The 22645-nt window shown below is 51.6% G+C and overlaps 1 protein-coding gene across 11 annotated transcripts in view; it reads right to left on the reverse strand.

The window, feature by feature from the left end:
• EPS15L1 (epidermal growth factor receptor pathway substrate 15 like 1) overlaps positions 1 to 22645 on the reverse strand; it is a 107267-nt gene that overhangs the window by 50511 nt on the left and 34111 nt on the right. For all 11 annotated transcript variants that reach the window (XM_088839139.1, XM_055431450.2, XM_055431451.2 and 8 more), the window contains 7 exons: positions 17594 to 17719; positions 13927 to 13986; positions 10078 to 10311; positions 5811 to 5968; positions 3942 to 4098; positions 3597 to 3682; positions 816 to 888 (listed from right to left, as the gene is read on the reverse strand). In XM_088839139.1, coding sequence (XP_088695265.1) covers positions 816 to 888; positions 3597 to 3682; positions 3942 to 4098; positions 5811 to 5968; positions 10078 to 10311; positions 13927 to 13986; positions 17594 to 17719 — 894 coding nt within the window. The remainder of the gene's footprint in view (positions 1 to 815; positions 889 to 3596; positions 3683 to 3941; positions 4099 to 5810; positions 5969 to 10077; positions 10312 to 13926; positions 13987 to 17593; positions 17720 to 22645) is intronic.

Raw genomic sequence — 22645 nt, forward strand, 5'->3', positions numbered from 1 at the left:
TGCTAAGAAGAACCAGGCTTGAGCCCTGGCTCTCAGACCCCAAACAGCCGACTCAGTGAAAATGACCCTGATGCTTGGAAAGACTGAAGGCAAAAGGAGAAGGCGGCAGAGGATGAGATGATTGGATGGCATCACCGATTCAATGGACATAAACTCGGGCAGACTCCAGAAGACGGTGAGGGACAGGGAGGCCGGGCGTGCTGCGAACCATGGGGTTGCAAAAAGCTGGATGCGACTGAAAAACAACTCAGACCCCCAGTGTCCACCGTCACCACCCTTCACAAGGAGACTCTTCAAGCAGGGCTGTCCTGAAAACAGGTTAGAGAGCACTGTCTGACCCTCAGAACTTCAGGCTAACTGAGAGAAAGCAGACATCAAAAATGGGATGTAGTATGATTCCCTTTCTGTGAAATGTCCACAACAGGCAAATCCACAGAGAAAGGAGCTTATCAGGGGCTAGAGGAGGAGATGGGGAGTCACTGCTACTGGTGACGGATCTCCCTTTGAGGGAAAGGAGATGTTCTGGAGCTAGACAAAGGTGATGGTCAAGCAATATAAAGAACATGCTAAAAATGACTGAATCATACACCTCAGAAGAAAGGATGCTATGTTACATGAATATCTCATTTAAAAAAAAAAAATCCACTATCTATGGTTATAGGAAACTCAAAATAAACCACTTGTAAATCCCCAGAAGCTTGAGTTTGCAATGAGTGCCACGCTGCCCCCTCTGCCCTGCCCCACTGCCCCCGCCGGGAGCCCCTAAATCACATCTGATGCAAGGTCCATCCTGCCAAAACCAGCCGCATGCTTACCTGCACTTCATTGGTTTTCTGTCTGATTGCTTCTTCCTTTTCTCGAATGTCTTGTTCCAGGGAGTATTTCTCTCTGTGTGTTTGAACAGTCCATGAAAGCAGAGAGAGGGCATGAGGAACGAGCGGACCATCTGCCTTTAGTCGCCCCCTCCCCTCCAAGTGTGGGTGGAGCCTGCAGATGCCACAAGGCCTGGCCCCCAACATGGTCACGGAAGCCTCTTAAAGTAGAGGGTGTTGGGGTGATGCCCAGGGTAAGAAGGGCTAGACATGCCTCTGCTGACTGCGAAGATGGAGGGGTCACAAGAGAGGGGCACAGGGCCGCCCCTCAGAGCAGAATGAGCCCCACCAAGATACAGCAGGAAAGCAGGCCCCAGATTCCCAGCTCTGAGGAACTTGGACAGCACCCTGAACTCAGCCCTGTGAAGCCCTGAGCAGGTCCCAGCTGAGCCCTCCCGGATTCCCAGTCTGCAGAGCTGTGCACAAATGAATCTGTACTGTTTTAAGCCATTCCATACACAGCAAGAGAAAATGAATATGCTCTCTAAACCCTTGGTGTGCCTGCTCGTGAACAGTGAGTGCCTCCTTCTCAGGAGACCAAGCGCTGAGCACATGTGGCAAGGGGCCCGGCTTTCAGGGAGCTCACAGGGGACAGATGAACACACAAATGCACACAACCTAAGTACCACGGAGGGAAATCCAATGGGATAAGGAAAGGGCGTGGGAGTGTCCTACAATGGACGACCAGGAAGGATGGAGGACACGGCCTGTGCCTGTGAGGAAAAAATGTGACGGAAAAACATCCTGTCAATGGGCACAGGAAGGCAGAGCTCAGCTGGGGGAGCCACAGTTGAGTCCAGAGTGATGCAAAGTGGGCTAGGGACTCCAGAGGGCCGGTCGCAAGGAGGGGCGGCGAGGGTCTCTGAGCCCGGCTGCTCTTCACAGGAGGCTGTGGTGGGCCGCTGTGCACACCAGGTGCCTGCTGGGCCATGTCTGCCACCTTGGCTGCAGATGCCTCCCCACCCCCGGCAGCAGCCAATCTGGCTCTTCTCCTGAGAGACGAAGGCTTGCGTTCTCCTCCCCCAAGTTCATACAGTGAATCCCTAACCCCCCTGTGACGGTGTTAGGAGGTGGGGCGGTTGGGAGGTGATTGGGTCATGAGGACAGGGCTCCCAGCAAGGGGATTAGTGCCCTTACAAGAGACCCCAGAGACCTTCAGCGCCCCTCCACCACAGGAGAACATCCCAAGAAGACGCTGTCTGTGGACCAGGAGACACACCACACTGGACACCAGATCTGTCTACACCTCTATCTGGACCCCCAGTCTCCACGATGCGGAGACTACGTGTCTGCTATTTAAGCCCCTTCAGTCTGGGGCGGCTTGTTACAGCAGCCTGAATGCACCAAGGGCCTGAAGCTGCCTCCGTGTCGGAAAACTCACATGGGCAACATACCTGGCCTCCCCTGCCAGGAACCGAGCACTCGCTCAACAACAAGGCCTCCTCTGGGTCACTGGGTCAGACTTGAAACAACCGTGAGAGCTGGCATATTTGTTCCCACAAGTCTAAGGACCACCTAACAATGCAATGCCCCCTTCAGACCCATTACGACCGGGTCCTATCTCCAGGGGAGAGGTGTCTTTTCGTCATGCCCCTGGGCACCAGGCCTGAAGGTCCCTCTCAAGGCCACCCAGGCCGGCCTCCTGCACACGCCTGCTCCACACACCTGCCTCTCACCGTCACGAGGAAACATGCCAGGCTGCCCGAGGCCGCACGGCTGTGCAGAGGCAGTCCTGGCCCAACTCAGACACCAAGACCCCAACCCTCGCGCCAGAGGGTCCCCTCCCTCCTCCGTCTGCGGTCCTGATTAACTGCCTCACCCTGGCTCTAAGAAACTGGCCCTCCATCCTCACAGACCCTTTCTGCCTTGCCAGGCTGTCTGCATTGACTTCTGGTTTGGAAATACGGCCCCGGGGGAGCGGGGACAGAACAGGAGCCATGTTCTGGGCTGAGCATGAAGCAAAGACTCTGGCTTCAGGAGGCAGCCAAGGCTGAGCTTAGCGGCCAGCCAGGCACCCACCCAGCTGGTCTCCCACGACATCTGATCTGCCTTTGCCCCTCAGAGTTCTGCTCCACTCAGGGTGCAAACCATGCCTGAGGGGCACCCAGCTATGAGCAGGATCCCACCTGCTCTGGCAAAGTGACACCGTCTCCACTTTCGGCCCAGAAACACTCCTTTCTGGTGGGTGGCGGGTGCCCGTGGTCCTTAACTGGCTACGCCCCAGCCCCCGGCCCCAGAATCAGCTGGTAAAAGGATGCCGCTGTACAGAAGACCACAGGGCACACCGCAGGTAGAGGTCTTTCAGCCAGACGCTAAGCACAGACGTGCCCGCCAAAGCCCTTGTTTACAGGTGGGCACTGGGAGTGCGGTGGAAACCTGGACACGAGGCCACTCTCACAGAGTTCAGTGGCTCCTCCTAAGTCACAGTCCTGCTACCTGAGACTAGTTGCTCTACATGTTTGGATATTACAGCTCCTTCCTGCGGCGGGGACGGGGGTGCCCTCAGTGCCGGAGACCCCACAGCCCACACTGGCTCCCACTGAGGAGGTCAGGACTTGAGCTCATTAAGTCATTTCAGGAACTTGGGGAAATTTGTGTCCCTTTGCTCCTGCTGAACAAACTCGTGATGGCCAACTTGAGAGGTAGTCCACAAGCCTCTGCTGCTTCCAGTATCAACCTGGGAAAACAAACTGGAATCGGAGGGTAGGGGACATTTAAGCATACCTCTGTAACTGGGTGATCTCCTGACTGATGTCGTCAAGTTCCTTCACACCAGTAAACTCCCCCGATCCAAGAGTGCTTGAACTATCCTAGAACCAAATTCAGACACAGAATTACAAACTGGCAAGACAGCAGGGGCGATAGATCTTGGAATGAGGTATAAAATCATTCATCTCCAGCCCCAACCTGGAAACCATCTGGGCAGTCCAGTCACACCCCATGGGCGCTGGGCAGACCGCCAGCACCCGCCTGCTTGGTGGGCTGCTGGCGCCACCTGGTGGCGGGCTGAGGGGAGCGCCGCGAACGCTAGGAGAATGAATGGGAATGAATGGACCTGCAGCTACTCACCGGGATGGGAGTGCCTCTCTCCGAGGGCGGCACCATGTCCGGCGAGAGGACTTGAGGGGGGTCGATGCCTTTACTGACCTTCTGCTGAATGAAATACATAGCTAACGCGAACTGGTCTTTGCTTAGCTTCCCCGTTTGCCGCGTATCGGCCAGGGCCCTGGGAGAAACATGGCAATGCTGATTACACATCACAACCACCAGCATCGGTTCTGAGCATGAGGAGTCCACACTTCTGAAACATGGACCATAACGGCAACTGAAAACAACAGACCAGCTGCGCTTCATTCCCGACTGAAGAGCAGCCCCCCACCACAGCAGCCCCCAACCCAAGCGTCAAGGCAGGAGGGGGCTCCTCTCCCGGTTGGAGAACTGCCTCAGGCCCAACAGGAGCCAAGAGGGCTGGGAGAGATCCCACGAACTGTCGCTATTAAAGGCTGGTTTTAAGACATCTTTGTTCTTGCCCCCATTCAAGGGCAGGATAGGAAAGCTTGAACTGCAACTATTTCTCCTGGTTCTCCTGGCGAGGGCCAGTCTGCAGCCCACCCAGCCCACAGCGGATCTCAATCCGCAGTCTCGTCTCTCTGGCCACCCTGCTTCCCAGCCACTGAGGGCGCAGGGGCTCGGCCCACATGCTGGGGCTGCTCTGTCCATGTGCACTCGGGCAGCGTCGCTCTGCCTGTTCTGACAGGTTCCCCAGGCACTTGCAGGGGACAGGCCCACATCCTCGTACGGTCCCTGCATCCTTCCTGGAATGTTATCTCCGCTTAGGTCGCGTCCCCCTCCTACATCCCCAGCCACCTGCAGACAACCCCAGACTGTCCTTTCAGCATGCCGGTGGTTAGCCTAGAGCTCGCTCTTCCTGTTCTCGGCCTCACTCTCTGTATGCCACCCCTTCCACGGGCCTTCCTTTAATCTGAGTATATCTGTGATTTCGTTGCGTCATTTATGGGTCAGCCCTTACAGATCGAGATCCATGTTATAAATTACCTTCCTTTACATGATGACCTGGCCATAATTTGAATCCCATTCACAGGCACTTCAGCATCCGAGGGTGCAGGCCACCCGAGTCGTTACCAGGAGCTGGGCCTCCCCCAGTGACTGACTGGGAGGTACGTGCTCCCTGAGGAGGGATAGCCCGTTTTCTCGGCTGGGGCCTCACCTCACAATGCAGCCATCTCTCAGTTATTGCGAAGGACAGTTATTTCCCCCAGTCACTCCCAGTGAATGTCACAGCTCTGCTGGGAGGGCTTCATCCCTTCAGCTGCATGGAAATTCTCTTACAGCTCCCAGGCAAAGCCCTCTAAGGGAAGACTCGCCCCTCTGAGAAGAAAGCTAGGAAGTGACTGCCACCGCTGGCCATCCCAGGGCCGTGAAGACTGTCCTCCCAGCCCAGGAGGAAACGGGCAGCAGAGATGGCTCCCTGACTGGTCCTGCGGTGCATACTGGAGCCTCCCTCTCCCCACCCTCGTATCACCGGCCTTCACAGGGCAGGGCCTCCCAGAGATGTGGCCACAGCCGAGGCCCAGGGTGGCCCTGCCAGAGCCTTCAGCATCCTCACTGTACACAGCACCCCCAAGGGGTCAGGATCGAGCGCCTGCAGCCCCAGTGGCTGTGCTGAAAGCTGCAGGACCACTAGCAAGAACTGGCCCCGGCCATTCAGATCGCCCCTGAGCTCCCCAGAGGAACAAAACTGGAAGCCTTCCCGCTGGAGGAGACTGTGTGGACACGCATGGAATACAGGGAACAGGCCTGTATACTCAGCCCTGAGAGCTGCCCCTCCAGCCTTGCCCACACACAGCCCAAATCTCCCTGGGAGGGTCAGTGAGGCCCCCAGTGCTGAAGAGCAGAGGTCCATCTGTCCGCCCTTACCATATGTGGGCTAGAAGGCTCTGGGTGAGGCCCGAGTGCATGAAGATCTCCTTCACCTCCTGGCCGCTCACATAGCCGTCCAAGTCCAGGTCGGTCTTCAGGAAAATCTCGTCAAATCGCATCTTATCCGCCACTGGCACAACCCAGTTTACTGTTGGCTGAAAGGGGTTTTCAGAAATCAATCCTCAAGCTTTGGGGCTTCCCTCGTGGCTCGGTAGTAAAGAATCCGCCTGCCAACGCAGGAGTCATGGGTTCAATCCCTGGTTTGGGAAGACCCCAGGTGACATGGAGCAGCTAAGCCTGTGCGCCACAACTACTGAGCCTGTGCTCGAGGGCCTGGGAATCGCAACTACTGAAGCCCACATGCCCAAGAGCCTGTTCTCCGCAACCAGAGAAATCACGGCAGTGAGAAGTCTGTATACTACAACCCTGCTCTCCACAACGAGAGGAAAGCAACGAAGACCCAGCACAGCCAAAGATACATAAATAAATTCTATTTTTAAAAAATCCTCAGGCTTTGTATCACTTACAGATATTACACTATTAAAGTCTTCCCGTGCTCATTTCAGCAAACGACCCTCCATGAGGCAAACGGACAGACAGGATCTCTGGTCTATAGATGGGAAAACCGAGGCTCCGAAAGATGAATGCTGCTCGGACAGTCTCAGCCAGTGGCCCATCTGTGCCTCTCGCAGTCCCATCACAGCGCCCTGAACCTCTGTCCCGAGAGAAAGGCCCAGCAGGTCTGTCTGCCAACAGTCCGCCCACCCCACTGCCTGGGACACAAGGGAAAGCCGGCAACCCCTGCTGGAGGGAGGCTTCACATGCACCAGAGAGGCCCCTCCTGATCACTCGTCTGGAAGGCCTGTCTCCCAAGAACCAGTCCAGTGGCCAGGCCCGCCTCCCCGGCCCCGTCTCCCACCTACAGGCGCTGTCTGCTGCCGCAGGGCCAGCCTCACAGCCCGCAGCTGCAGACCCCGCACTCCATCCTCCTTTGAGCCTGAGCTCACTACTCAGCAGACCCCCTGGGGGCGTCAGCACACACAAGGCACTGCCACACAGTAAGCGGGGCTGATGTGCAAACTGCGCCCATGGGACGGGTGGGCACCCAGAGTCCGCAGTGCTGATGCCGGAGCCTGGGCCTCGGAGGAGCACGAATACCACCCAGGAGGGCCCCACCACCCCAGAGGGCCCTGCTGCGGCGGACGCAGCTGAGAGCCTAGCAAGGTGCTGTGACTTTGGTGGTCGGTCACCCAGCCCATGTGTGATCTCTCCCCACACCACCTGCTCAAGAAGTGCAGATGCCACACAAGAAGGGCAGATGCCAGGGTCCACCAGGGCCAAGGCAGGGCTTCCCTGGTGCCTCAGTGGTGAAAAGTCTGCCTACCAATGCGGGAGACATGGGGTCGGGGCCCCTGTAACTGGCCCTCTGGGGGCCCAGGTAGGGCTTTGCTCACCTAGGGGTGAGGAAAGTAGCAGGGACTGAGGGAGGGGGGAGGCATGGAGTCTGTGGGTCCACAGAGATGCCTGCTCTCACATCTGTGATTCCACAAGCTGCCCCTATTCCTGGGGAAGGGGACAAACACACCCCCACTTCTGACCTCCAACCATGGCCAGCAGTACACCGTCTAGTCGGCGGGGTCAGCAGCATGCTCCTCGGATCTGGGGAAAGCCGCCAGATCACCAGGGGGTGGGCTGCCCCCATCAGCAACCTCAGCCCCACTTGCTCCCTTGTCAGTGAAACACACCACACATGGCCTAACCTGTGGTACTTAAGAACTCTTGGCAAGAATTCTGCAGACTCAAGGTCATGGGTCTGGGACTTCCCTGGTGGTACAATGAACAGAAATCCACCCGCCAACACAGGGGACACAGGTTCAATCCCTGATGCAGGAAGATCCCACATGCCACGAAGCAACTAGAGCTGGGCAACCAGAGTCCATACTCCCCAACAAGAGAAGCCGCCACACTAAGAAGACTGAGCGCTGCGAGGAAGAGCAGCAACCAAATCACTGCCACTTGAGGATGCCCACGTGCCCCAACAAAGACTCAGCACACCCAAAACACATAAATGACTTTTTAAAAGGTGCTGGGTCTTGGAAAAAAGCAGCTCATGCAAGTCTAGGTCACCAGGCCCAGCCCCACATCTCTGACTCCAGCTCAACATCTCCTGGCTCACCCTGCCCGTCTTCTTCCTGTTTCAAGGACACAGGGAACGTCCCCACTTCAGAGCCTGGCCAGGCGCTAGTCCTTGGGTGGCTTCTTATTGTTCAGGTGTCGGCTCAGATGTCACTGCAGCAGGGACCTTCCAGCTGGCACCACCTGCAGGAGGGCAAGCCTTCCTCACCCTGACATTTCCTGGCCAGGCCAAATTCTGCTTTCTCAGGACTGCTGGAGCTTCCTCAGTTTACCGATGGAAACTAAGCTTATCATCGGAAGCTTAGTTTATCATCTGTCTCCCCAGAGGGCAGCCCCAGAAAGTACTGGGCACAGCTAGTGGGCTGGGAAAGGTGCCTGGGCGGGGCCAGCTGTGACTGCCCTTCACCAAGAGCCACACACAGCTCACCAGCCGGAGGCCATGCCTCTCCAACGGGCTCCTAGGACTAAGCCTCCTCCTCCCCCTCTGATATCTTTTTTTTTTTTCCCAACTCCAAGATACGTGAGCTTCTTGAGCCTCGTAAGTCGAAAACCGAGCTTTAAAGATGTGTCATGATCACTGGAACTCCCCTGGTGGTCCACTGGCTAGAAATACACCTGTCAATGCAGGGAACACGGGTTCCATCCCTGGTCCAGGATGATCCCACATGCCCTGGAGCAACTAAGCCCATGCACCGCAACTACTGAAGCCCATGTGCCCGAGCGCCTGTGCTCCAGAGGAGCCACCACAGTGAGAAGCCTGCTCACCTCAACAGAGCAACCCCTCCTGTTGCAACCAGAGTAAGTTCATGTGCAGGGATGACACCCAGTGCAGCCAAAAATAAATAATATTGGGTTTTTTCAAATGTCACTATCAAGACACCTCACTGCCTTCTTGTGCATTTCTCATTTCCATTTTCATCATGGTGCAGACATGCACATGGTGCTGGATGGTCTTCTTGTCACAATTCATTGCTTTTGAAACCACAAGTGAGGCAGAGATGTATCTCCTGTTCTTGCACATTTCAGACAATGTCAAAGGTGCTTTTTCATAAAGGGCCCCTCATGATGCTGGCAGAGGGAGAAGCATCTTTTTTGACAAATAAGGAGCTGTCCTGTGGAGAGGTAGAGCCCCCTCCTGTTTTCCTAACATGAGACCGGATGCCTTCCTCCATCATCTGATTACTCAACATGTATTTACTGAGCATCAGAGCACCAGAGATTCTTCTCGACACTGACATTATAATCAGGAACTAACTCTGCTCTCACAAAGTTAACAGCAGAGGGCTAGGGGTGAAGGGGGGACCTGAACAGATGATACATAATTAACTGCAGAACAGGCCAGGTGTGGAAGATCTAGAAGAATGAAGGTAGAAGAATCTAGAAGAATGCAGCAGTGGTCACACCAGGCTTTCCAGACAAGTGACCTGTGAGCAGAGGCCTTGCGATGCCAGATGCCTCAGTGTGCAATCTGGGGGCGCACCCTCCCAGCCAAGGGTCTGCCCGAGGTAGGAGGGGCAGGGGAGTGAGCAGAGCTCCCCGAGGTGGGAGCGTGCTCAGTATGTCTGGGAAAAGGTGATGTTTATGTATAAGGGAAGGAGAAAGTTAATTCTGAAGCCCTGTTGCTATGGTCTGAATGTCTGTGATCCCCTCAATTCATATACCACAAGTCCTCAACCCCAGTGTGATGGTGTTAGAAGTGGCAGGGGGCCCTCTGGGAGGTGACTAGCTCATGAGAACAGGGTCCTCATGAATAGGATTAATGTGCCCTTGTAAGAGGGACCTCAGAGAGCTTCCACACCCCTTCAGTTGTACAAGGACATAGCGAGAGGGCAGCCAGCTGTGGACCAGGAAGCAGCCCCACCAAACACCAAGTCTGCTGGCACCGTGATCTTGCACTTTTGCTTCCAGAAGTGAGAAATAAATCAGTTGTTTAGAAGCCACCCAGGCTACGGCATTGTGACAGCAGCCAGAGAGCCTAAGACATGTGCTCTAAAGATGTGATGCAAGCACAGACTTTACCCTTCTTGGGTCACAAATGACTCACTCCCGAACAATCTCTTACTGGGACTCTATGCAGCAGTGCCAACAGCTGCTCTGAGGCGTGGCCAGCATGCAGAGGGCGCTGTACCTGTGCCTGCTTGATGCTGTGCTTGGGAGACAAGCTTCCAGTGCTGTTGAGGCTGCTGACGCTGCCATGGGAAGGCGTGGAGCGGAGGCTGTCTTTCGGTGGGGGGCTGGCAGGCAGGACAGGCACGGCACCCGCGAACATTGTCTTCTTCCTCTTGGAGGGCGGGATGAGGGATGGGGGCAGGACGGAGGGCACGGGCTCCTTCTCGAGGGCTCGGTACACCAAGTGCATGGCCTGCGAGGACAAAAGAAGACATCTGGGGGGCGAGGCCCAGGGCCAGGGCAGGTGGAGGGCAGCTCTTCCAGTGGCTCAGGGAGGCCATGAAGACGGCTCTTTCTGAGGCTGCTTCCAAACGGAACGAGTGAAAATAACCCTTCCTGATGAGCTATGCCACCAATGCATGATTTTCCAAGATGCTCATTCAATCACACAACACTGAAATGAGTACAAAAAGAGGGACTTCCCTGGTGGTCCAGTGGTTAAAAACTCCACGATCCCATTGCTGGGGGCCTGGGTTCGATCTCTGGTCAGAGAACTAGATCCTGCATGCCACAACTAAGACATAGGGCAGTCAAATATATTTGAAAAAAAAATAGAAATATAACAATAAAGCATGAGGGGCTTGGCGATTAGTGCTTAACGGGGATAGGGCTTTAGCTCTGCCAGGTCAAAAAGCTCTGACGACGGACGGCAGTGATGGCTGCACAGTCACATGAGTGTATTAAACTCCCAAACCTAAAAGCGGCTACAATGATAAACTGTTATATGTATTTTACCATAAATTAAAAAATAATAATGGACAGTCAGTAAAAAGAACAGGATGACAGAGAAACACAGAAAATGCTCTAAGAAGTTAATGTGTGTTGGGGGAAAAAAACACAACTGAGTAGTGTGGGGTGTAGGGAATATGAATGGAATCACATGAGAATTTTCTTGGAAGATGTTTAAATTTAATCTAGAAGTTTAAAATTTCAAAGGCTTTATACCACAGCACAGTAAGACAGTAATAAGCTTTAATTCATTTGTATGCTATAAAATTTCATCTGAAATACATTTAAAATTCCTAGAACAGAAGATGGATATTGTTGTATTTCATTGTTTTTCTATTACTTAGGAATTCCCAGATTATTCAGCAATTTATTTTTGCTTGGGCGTGCTGTAATTCAGGGGGTCGCAAAGAGTCGGACACGACTGAGTGACTGAACTGAACTGAATCATGTGTGTGCTTTTTAGTCGCTCAATTTGTCCAACTCTTTGCAACCCCATGGACGGTAGCCCGCCAGGCTCCTCTGTCCATGGGGCTTCTCCAGGCAAGAATGCTGGAGTTGGTTGCCATGCCCTCCTCCAGGGAACCTTCCCAACCCAGGGATCAAACACAGGTCTCCCTCACTGCAGGCGGACTCTTTACCACCTGAGCCACCAGGGAAACCCTGAACTTAATTACTATTTATTAAAGCACTGTCCTTAACTATAAGGGGCTACTTCATTCTATTTTCGTTTAACGTTTAATGGAATGAGATGGGTAAATAAATGTCACAAAACGGAGAGAATGATCAAAGATGCGAACGAGGAGGAGGGAAGGGAGAAAGAAGAAGAGGGGACGGCATGACAGGGGCCCAGGGTGGGGAGATGGGGGCCAGGCAAAGTCAGCCCAGCAGGGAGCTGGGAGAAGTGGGTGGGGAGCTGCAGGGGTGTGGAGGAAGGGCAGCTGCATAGGAAGGCAGCCTGTGGGACCTAAGAGCCCCCACTACGCAGAGATCGAGCACTGCTGCTAAAGGAGAAGAGGGCAGGAGTGTCAGGGATCTGGCACGGACAGAGCTGACAAGGAAGCGCAGGACACCTGGTCATGTCTACACAAACACCTGCTTCCCAGCTCTGTCTGCTGAAAGGGCCAGAGGAAGCATGGCATCCCAGGGGCCGCTGAGCACTCCAGAGCCCAGACCGTGGTTTCTAATACCCTTCTCCACTATAAGGAACTGGGGTCCCAGAGCAATGGCTGATAATGGAGCTGAGAGAAGGGGTGCACAGCAAGAGCCGGGAACAACGCACCACGCCAAAAGTAAGTAAATGCTCAAAGGATGATACGATGTGACCAAATGACAAAGGAGCTGGGCTGCAAGGAGCTCCCACTGGGCAAAATAAATCACGCGAGTAAAGGACTCTAAACCATGGAACAGAGAACAGGAGACACATCCCTAAGTCCACCATGATGTGAACAAAGCCCTTACAGTAGAGGGCGAGCAAGAAAATGTAACAAGGAATGACAGAACCAGAAAATCCTCACAAGGCAACTATCAGAAACCTGACTGATTCAGGTGAGACTCCTGGGAGGATGCGACAGCTAGCAGGTGAGAGGTGCAAGGGTGCAGGGTGTTCAGTCTCCACGTGTCGTCTCCCATGCAAGACTGCGCAGGAAAACAGTAATTGCAGAGGGTCCCGAGCCTCCGCCTGACCTCGATCAAGGCTGACATCAAGGCAGAAGACACGTAACAAGACATTACACGTGCCATCGATGTCCTGTGCCCTGGGGAGGACAAGCATCTGTGGGGACCTGCCCCACAGAAGTACAAGCCCCAGATCATCCCAAGGAAACAGCAGACAACCCTTCACCAAGGGACGCTCTACAAACCACTGGCCTTAAAAATGCCCACACAACCACAAGACAGGAAGACAGATGCAGGAGCTGACCTAGAAACTGGACTACAACTACAAACTGCAAGAAACTGGACTATAGACACACGAGGCTGGAGTCTCCTTCACTATAAAGGACATTTTGGGGAACAACTGGCAAAATGTGAATACTATCCTTATATTAGACAACAGATTAATAAAATAATACACTTAATATATATATGTGTATATATAAAACATACGTGCTATAACTTATAACAACAGACACTATAATAAATTACACAATGTCAACGCCAACTTCCTGATTTTGAATTAGATGGTGGTAACTGGAAGGACTGATACTGAGGCTGAAACTCCAACACTCTGGCCACCTCATGCGAAGAGTTGACTCACTGGAAAAGAGTCTGATGCTGGGAAGGATTGGCGGCAGGAGGAGAAGGGGACGACAGAGAATGAGATGGCTGGATGGCATCACCGACTCGATGCACATGAGTTTGAGTGAACTCCAGGAGTTGGTGATGGACAGGGAGGCCTGGCGTGCTGTGATGCATGGGGTCGCAAAGAGTCGGACACGACTGAGCGACTGAACTGAACTGAACATAAGAGAATCCTCTGGCTTGGGGATATACACAATGAAGTATTTCAGGATGAAAGGCCCATGTCTGAAGATCTAAAATGGTTCAAAGGAAAAATTAATGTGTGTGTATATATGGCTGTATACCTTCATATGCAAATGAGAGGAGAGAGCTGGGCAAGGAGTGGAAGAGTGGGAGGGAGAGAGAAAGTCATTGCAGTAAAATGGCAACACTGGGCATCTGAGTGAAAAGTCAAAAGAATAAACCCAAATTGTGTCAAAATAAACATTCTTAAAAAAATTAAACAAGAGGAATTTCTTGGTGGCCCAGCAGTTAAAGACTATGGTTTTCCAATGCAGAGGGCACAGGTTCCATCCCAGGTGGGGAAACAAAGATCCCACGTGCCATAAGGCACAGCCAAATAAATAAAGAAACAAACAAGGAAAAAAAAATCCAGGGCGGGAGGGAGGGAATATACGTACACATATAGCTGCTTCACTGCATTATACAGCAGAAACTAACATAATGTTGCAAAGCAACTACACTCCAATAAAAAACGAAAGAAAAAGTCCAGAGATCCCCATACAAGCGGCATGTTTCCATCCTCAGGAGGGTGGGGAAGAGAGTCTCAGCAGGGACCTACCACCGCAAACTCATCTCTGTCCAAGTGTCCGTCCTTGTCGATGTCGCTGAGGTCCCAGACCTGCAAGGGAAGAGCAGCGAGGCTTAGTGGGCAACGGTACCTGGGCTTCCCGCAGGCAGGAAGGGCCTGTGTGGTGGCAGGCACGCCCACCAGAACTCACAGTCTGACTGCACACCCGGGTTAAGACAAGGAAATCAAAGTGCATTTAAACAGCAGTCTTTAGGGTCTCTGAAAAGCCATCATCCGAGGAAGTGCTGTCAATTCCAAGACCCTTTCCACCATATTGACGGCCATTTTCGCTAACAGATGACCATGACTATAATCATGTCTAATCTGGTTTTCAGTCTTTGGTTTTAGTACAGTTGTTGCTCTGAACACAAGCCCGCCCCCTGCACGTGCATGCACGCACGCATGCACACACCCTCCCCCCCACCCCATCCCCATCACGGCTGGGGAGGGCCACAGGCATGCACCTGAGTAGGACTCTGTATGGGATCTCACTCCTCTCCCCTATGAGTGGATGGTGAGAAAGAGGCCACAAACTATGCCAGGTCAACCTAGCACCCAGAAAGACAAGGCAGGCATGGGTCAAATGCTGTGTGTTAGGTTTCCAAAGTACAATCAAGGCACGAGCTTCCTGACCTAGGTCAGCCATTCAGGACCAGAAGGGGCCAGCCTGACTCAGACGCCAGTGACCAGAGCCAGGCAAAGGGCCAGGGTCCGTCCACGATGCTATGGATGCTGGTGCCCGCCCCCAGTCAGCCACCAGCTGCTCCAGCCCAGGGCTGCTTGCCATGTGTGGGCCCTCCTCGTCACCTCCTGCTGCTGCATCCTTGGCCTGGGCCACTCCATCACTCCACAGAGGCCAGAGCCTCAGCTGGCCTCCCTGCCTCCAGTCCTGTCCCCAGGGTAACCTCAGGACCTGCCTTAGCACACACTCTCACCCCACTTCAGCCCACTGACAGCACTCAGACCCTGCCGCTCCGCTTGGCCCAGGGAGCCCCGTGCCCTGAGCTGGTCTCCACACCCCAGCCAATCCTCCTGGGACTCCACCGGGACCTCCAGGGCCCTCAAACTGCTCACAGTCCCCTCAGGCACACGGATGCCCTTTAAGTGTCTGGCACTGGGCTGAGTGCTTTACGTCCATGGTCTCAACTGAGGAAGTAGCAGCCCAGGAAGAGTAACATTCCCCAAAATACAGCACATACAGGCGTTCCTGGCCCCACGGTCCTACCCCACCCTGACACCACTGATGTCTGGGGCAAGATCATCTCTGTGGAGGCCACCCTGTGCACGGCAGGATACTGAGCAGCATCCCTGGCTTCTGCCTACCTGCAGAGGTGGGACTCTGGCGGGAGAGTGGGACAGGTAGGATAAGCAAGAATGTTTCCAGACACTGCTCAACATGCCCCGTGGGTGGAACCGCCTGGTGGGAATGCCAGCCCTCCTCGGCACGCTGGGAGGCCTCTGCGCATGCCATCGCGCACCTGGCCTTCTCAGCCCACCATCAGCCCCGTTCAGTGCCTCTGGAGGCTACAGCCCAGGGACATCTCCTCTAGGCAGCCTTCCCTGCTTGCCCTGAACCCCCTGCTCAGGCTGGTCAGGTGCCTCCCCTCTATTACTGACCCACCAAGCAGAACTGTGATTATCAAGGAGGCAGTGGTGCGGCAGGGGGGCACCAGGGAAAAGTGAGGACTCTAGGACCACCAGGACCTCATTCCCTTCTCCATGAAACCCTGAGCAACCAACTGCCCAATCTCAAGGCCCCCATTTCCTCATACGGAAAATGGAGGACTTCCCTGGCGGTCCAGTGGTTAAGACTCTGTGCTCCCAATGAAGGGGGCTCTGGTTCAAGACCCAGTCAGGGAGGATCCCACATACTGTATCTCAAAAAATAAAGAAAGGAAACAAAAGTGACACCATTCATAACAAAGTAGTTGCAAGTTATTCAGTGACTTCATTCCTACAAAGCCCTAGAACAGCGTCTGGCACATACTAGGCCCTCAATAAATAAATACTAGGATCTTAACTATTACTTACTTATTTGACCTCCAGGACTGTATCTATTAATAAGTCTATCCCCCTCTTCCCAGTGCTCAGCACAAGGCTGGCACAGAGCAGACTCCAGAAAAAGGTTCCAAATGACTAAATGGATACCCAACGTGTGGGTGCAAGGGTGCACAGATGAATGGGCATGCAGAGATGCATGGATGGATGCCTGAGTGCACCGATGTGCGCACACACGGACGGGTGGGTGTGTGGGCATGGAGGTGTGCATGGACAGGTGGGTGCGTGGGCATGGAGGTGTGCACGGACGGGTGGGTGTGTGGACATGGAGGCATGCATGGACGGGTGGGTGCGTGGACGTGGAGGCGTGCACGCACGGACGGGTGGGTATGTGGGCGTGGAGGCGTACACAGGTGGGTGTGTGGACACGGAGGCATGCACGGACGGGTGGGTGTGTGGATGTGGAGGCGTGCACGGACGGGTGGGTGTGTGGATGTGGAGGCGTGCATGGACGGTGGGCATGTGGACGTGGAGGCGTGTGTGCATGGACGGGTGGGTGCGTGGGCATGGAGGCGTGCACACACGGACGGGTGGGTGCACGGAGGCATGTAGGTACGGACGGGTGGGTGCGTGGATGTGGAGGCATGCATGGACGGGTGGGTGTGTGGACGTGGAGGCGTGCATGGACGGGTGGGTATGTGGACGTGGAGGCGTGCATAGACGGGTGGGTGTGTGGACGTGGAGGCGTGCGTGCATGGACAGGTGGGTGCGTGGACGTGGAGGCGTGCACGCATGGACGGGTGGGCGTGTGGACGTGGAGGCGTGTGTGCATGGACGGGTGGGTGCGTGGACGTGCAGGCGTGCATAACACGTGTAAACAGGTGCCCATGTGGGTTGGTGTTTGGACCGTGCTCTGGCCTCCTACTCCAGGTCTGCACCTGTCACAGCAGCAGTTCCATCCAGACAGAGGACCGCACCCATCCCCCAGGATCCAGAGTGGAACAGAGAAGGCCACCACAGAGCTGCGCTAGGCGCACAGGGCAGCTGCGGGGGCCATAACCAATCTCACCAGGAGACAGCCAGGTGCAGAGAGTGTATCTACAAAACTTATAGGGCCTTCCCAGGTGATCCCGTGGCCAAGATTCCATGCGTCCACTGCAGGGGGCACAGGCTTGATCCCTGGTTGGGGGATGAAGATCCTGCATGCCGCGCAGTGCGGCCAAATATTAAAATTTTAAATACTTGTGTTTAACAGGAACAAAACTGAGGCTTTAAAATAAAAGGGGGGGGATGGAGAATGCATAAAATTTTATCTAAACTTGCAGCAGAATTGAAAGTACCTTTACCTTAGGTTCACAGGGAAGAAAAAAAAAATTAAAAATAGAAAGGAAATACAGACATATGTGAACATACTTCTCCCCTACAGGTCTGGGTTCAAGTCCAGCTTGGCCTGTCCTCAGCCCTGGGCAGCGAGAGCACCTTTGCGGCTGCCACCCCATGCGTGCTGGGGAGCCTCGTGAGCTGCAGCCTGAGAGGCCCCGAGCCAGCCCAAATGCAGTGACTGCTCCATCCACGTCAGCTCCTGCGAAAATTGATGGTGCACGGCTGTGCCATACCAACCAGACTCAGCAGTAGCGCCCTGTGTGAGAGAACCACTCACCCTGCCCAGGACATCAAGAGGCAGCTTTGAGTTCATGAGGACTGGCTTGACTTTGTCTCCAGACAGCAAACCATTGACAGGTAAGAGGCTTTCAAAAATTCCATCAAATTTTGCCTTTTCTTCTACCTAGTTGGAAAGAAACAGTCTAAGTGAGGGGAAAAAGTATGAGTGTCCAAAATAAGCCCTGACCTTGAAGCTGACTGACTGGGCAAGGATCCAGCATTGGGCTCACCTAAGAGCACAGGACAGTCTTCCTGCACTTCCAAAGTAAAGTCGAGGCAAAAGGACACAGTCCTCAAGTGACTGCAGATATGGTAGCAAAGGTCAACAAGGGAGAGAGGAGCCTGGCAGACTATAGTTCATGGAGTCACAAGAGTTGGACATGACTTAGTGACTAAACAACAAAAACAACCCAAGGCAATCCAGAGATTCAACCCCCATCAAAATACCAATGGCATTTTTCATAGAATGAGAACAAGTAATTTTAAAATTTGTATGGAAATGCAAAAGACTTCAAATAGCCAAAATAATCTTGAGAAAAAAGGTAGAGCTGGAAATATCAAGCTCCCTCAACCCACTCCAGTGTTCTTGCCTGGAGAATCCCAGGGACAGGGGAGCCTGGTGGGCTGCCATCTATGGGGTTGCACAGAGTTGGACACGACTGAAGTGACTTAGCAGCAGCAGCAGCAACCTCAGACTAAATTACATAGCTACAGTAATCAAAACCGTATCCTACTGGTTCAAAAACAGACACAAAGATCAAAGGAACAGAACAGAGAGCCCAGAAATAAAGCCATACACTTATGCTCAATTAGTCTAAAATAAATGAGGCACAAACATATACTGGAGAAACGACAATCCATTCAGTAAGTGGTGCTGGGGAAACTGGGCAGGTACATGTGAAAGAATGAAGCCAGAGCATTGTCTTGCACCACATACAAAAATATGCTCAAAGTGGATTAAAGACCTAAATGTAAGACCAGAAAACCCAAAACATAGGCACAACACTCTTTGATATAAATCGTGGCAATACATCTTTAGATCTGTCTCCTAAAGCAAACAAAAGCAAAAACAAACAAAAAAAGAAATGGAACTTAATTAAAAGCTTTTGCACAGCACAGAAAACCATCAACAAAACGAGAAGGCAGAGAGACAAGACAGTGGAGGAGCAGGTGGAAGTGGAGTACATCTCTCTCCACAGATACATCAGGAGTGCATCTTCAGATGCAGAAGATCTTGCAGAGAACAGCTGAGTACGGGCAGGAGTCCCTGACCACCAGAAAGGAACACACAGACTCAAGACCCAGCACCTCCCAACTGCCGGTAGCACCCAGCACAGGATGCCACACTCAAATAAGGAGCAAGGTAAGAACACAAACCCAGTCATCAGCAGACAGGCTTCCCCCAGACACGCCAAAACACACCACCTCACACAGCCCTGTCACCTGCTCCCACCAGAACACAAGCACAAGCCCCTCCCGACATGAAGCCTACACAGGCCACCGGACCAACCTCAGTCACCCAGGGCAGATCAAAACTGAGAGGAGCTATGACCCTTGGACCGCAGGAAAGGAGACCTCGAGCACAGTAAGCCAGCCGAAATGAAAAGACGAGAAATACTGTGCAAATGAAGGAATGAGGCAAAAACTCACAAGCCAAGTAAGAGGAAGGAGGTGAACTACCTGAAAAAGAATTCAGAGTAATGTTAGCAAAGATGACCCAAAATCTCAAAAACAGAATGGGGGAAATGCAAGAAACCTTTAACACACTTAACAAGGACCTAGAAGAAATAAGGAAAAAACAAACAGTGACGAACAACACAATTACTGAAATTAAAAATACTCTAGAAGGAATCAACAGCAGAATAACTGAGGCAGAAGAATGGATAAGCGAGGTGAAATGGTGGAAATTCCACCTGAGAATGGTGGAAATAACTGCTAAAGAGCAGAATAAAGAAAAAAACAATGAAAAAAACTGAGGACAGTCTCAGAGACCTCTGAGGCAATATCAAATGCACCAATATTCAAATTATAGACGTCCTAGAAGAAGAGAAAAAGAAAGCGTCAGAGAAAATTTTTGGAAAGATTATAGTTGAAAACTCCCCCAACATAGGAAAGGAAATAGTCCATCAAATCCAAGAAACACAGAGTCTCATACAGGATAAACCCAAGGAGAAACACATTGAGACATTTATTAATCAAACTAACAAAAATTAAGACACAAAAGAAAAGTATAAAAAGCAGCAAGTAATATACTTGCTGCTTTGGGAAACCTCACATGCTTAACAGCTGATCTTTAAGGAGAAACTCTGCAGGCCAGAAGGGATACATTTAGGTAATCAAAGGGAAGAATCTTAGTATATGTGCTGCCAAAGCGAGCACAGAAGGGAAAATCTACAACCAAGATTCAGTTCAGTTCAATTCAGTTCAGTCGCTCAGTCGTGTCTGACTTTGCGACCCCATGATTCACAGCACACCAGGCCTCCCTGTCCATCACCAACTCCCAGAGTTCATTCAAACTCATGTCCATCGAGTCGATGATGCCATCCAGCCATCTCATTCTCTGTCATCCCCTTCTCGTCCTGCCCCCAATCCCTCCCAGCATCAGAGTCTTTTCCAGAGAGTCAACTCTTCACATGAGGTGGCCAAAGTATTGGAGTTTCAGCTTTAGCATCAGTCCTTCCAATGAACACCCAGGACTGATCTCCTTTAGAATGGACTGGCTGGATCTCCTTGCAGTCCAAGGGACTCTCAAGAGTCTTCTCCAACACCACAGTTCAAAAGCATCAATTCTTCGGTGATCAGCTTTCTTCGCAGTCCAACTCTCACATCCGTACATGACCACGGGAAAAACCATAGCCTTGACTAGACGGACCTTTGTTGGCAAAGTAACATCTCTGCTTTTTAATATGCTGTCTAGGTGGGTCATAACTTTCCTTCCAAGGAGTAAGTGTCTTTTAATTTCACGGCTGCAATCACCATCTGCAGTGATCTTGGAGCCCAAAAAATAAAGTCTGACACTATTTCCACTGTTTCCCCACCTATTTTCCCATGAAGTGATGGGACCAGATGCCATGATCTTAGTTTTCTGAATGTTGAGCTTTAAGCCAACTTTTTCACTCTCCTCTTTCACTTTCATCAAGAGGCTTTTTAGTTCCTCTTCACTTTCTGCCATAAGGATGAGGTCATCTGCATATCTCAGGTTATTGATATGTCTCCCGGCAATCTTGATTCCAGTTTGTGCTTCTTCCAGCCCAGCGTTCCTCATGATGTACTCTATATATAAGTTAAATAAGCAGGGTGACAATATACAGCCTTGATGTACTCCTTTTCCTATTTGGAACCAGTCTGTTGTTCCATATCCAGTTCTAAATGTTGCTTCCTGACCTGTATACAGGTTTCTCAAGAGGCAGGTCAGGTGGTCTGGTATTCCCGTCTCTTTCAGAATTTTCCACACTTTATTGTGATCCACACAGTCAAAGGCTTTGGCATAGTCAATAAAACAGAAATAGATGTTTTTCTGGAACTCTCTTGCTTTTTCCATGATCCAGCAGATGTTGGCAATTTGATCTCTGGTTCCTCTGCCTTTTCTACAACCAGCTCAAACATCTGGAAGTTCATGGTTCACGTATTGCTGAAGCCTGGCTTGGAGAATTTTGAGCATGACTTTACTAGCGTGTGAGCTGAGTGCAAATTGTGCGGTAGTTTGAGCATTCTTTGGCATTGCCTATCTTTGAGATTGGAATGAAAACTAACCTTTTCCAGTCCTGTGGCCACTGCTGAGTTTTCCAAATTTGCTGGCATACTGAGTGCAGCACTTTCACAGCATCATCTTTCAGGATTTGAATTCCATCACCTCCACTAGCTTTGTTCGTAGTGATGCTCTCTAAGGCCCACTTGACTTCACATTCCAAGATGTCTGGCTCTAGGTGAGTGATCACACCATCGTGATTATCTTGGTCATGAAGATCTTTTTTGTACAGTTCTTCTGTGTATTCTTGCCACCTCTTCTTAGTATCTTCTGCTTCTGTTAGGTCCATACCATTTCTGTCCTTTATTGAGCCCATCTTTGCATGAAATGTTCCCTTGGTATCTCTAATTTTCTTGAAGAGATCTCTAGTCTTTCCTATTCTGTTGTTTTCCTCTATTTCTTTGAATTGATTGCTAAGGAAGGCTTTCTTATCTCTCCTTGCTATTCTTTGGAACTCTGCATTCAAATGGGTATATCTTTCCTTTTCTCCTTTGCTTTTCGCTTCTCTTCTTTTCACAGCTATTTGTAAGGCCTCCCCAGACAGCTATTTTGCTTTTTTGCATACTCCACCCAAAAGGATCTCATTCATAATTGACAGAGAGATCAAAAGTTTTAATAGCAAGCAGAATAAAGGAATTCAGTAGCACCAAACAAGCTTTACAACAAATGCTGAAGGGACTTCCATAAGCAGGAAACACAAGAGAACGAAAAGACCTACAAAAACAAACCCAAAACAATAAAATGCTAATGGGAACACATATATCAATAATTACTTAAAATGTAAACTGATTAAACACTCCAACAAGACACCAACTGGCTGAATGGATACAAAAACAAGACCTATATATATGCTGTCTACAAGAGACCCACTTCAGACCAAGAGACACAAATAGACTGAAAATTAGAGGATGGGAAAATATAGTCCATGCAAATAGGAAGCAAAAGAGAGTCAGAGCAGTAACTCTCATTATCAGACAAAACAGACCTTAAAATAAACAATATTACAAGAGATAAGGCCACTACATAATGATCATGGGATCGATCCAAAAAGAAGACCTAACAATTGTAAATATTGATGCAACCAACATAGGAGTGTGCTCAGTCGCTTCAGTCATGTCCAACTCTTTGTGACCCTATGGACTGTAGCCCACCAGGATCCTCAGTCCATGGAATTCTCTAGGCAAGAATACTGGAGTGGTTTGCCATTTTCTTCTCCAGGGGATCCCCCTGATCCAGGCATCAAACCTACATCTCCTGCATTGCAGGTGGATTCTCTACCACTGAGCCACCAGGGAAGCCAAA

Source organism: Moschus berezovskii, chromosome 8, assembly GCF_049115385.1.
Source record: "Moschus berezovskii isolate FMDL1 chromosome 8, NW_MosBer_1.0, whole genome shotgun sequence".
NCBI lineage: Eukaryota > Metazoa > Chordata > Mammalia > Artiodactyla > Moschidae > Moschus > Moschus berezovskii.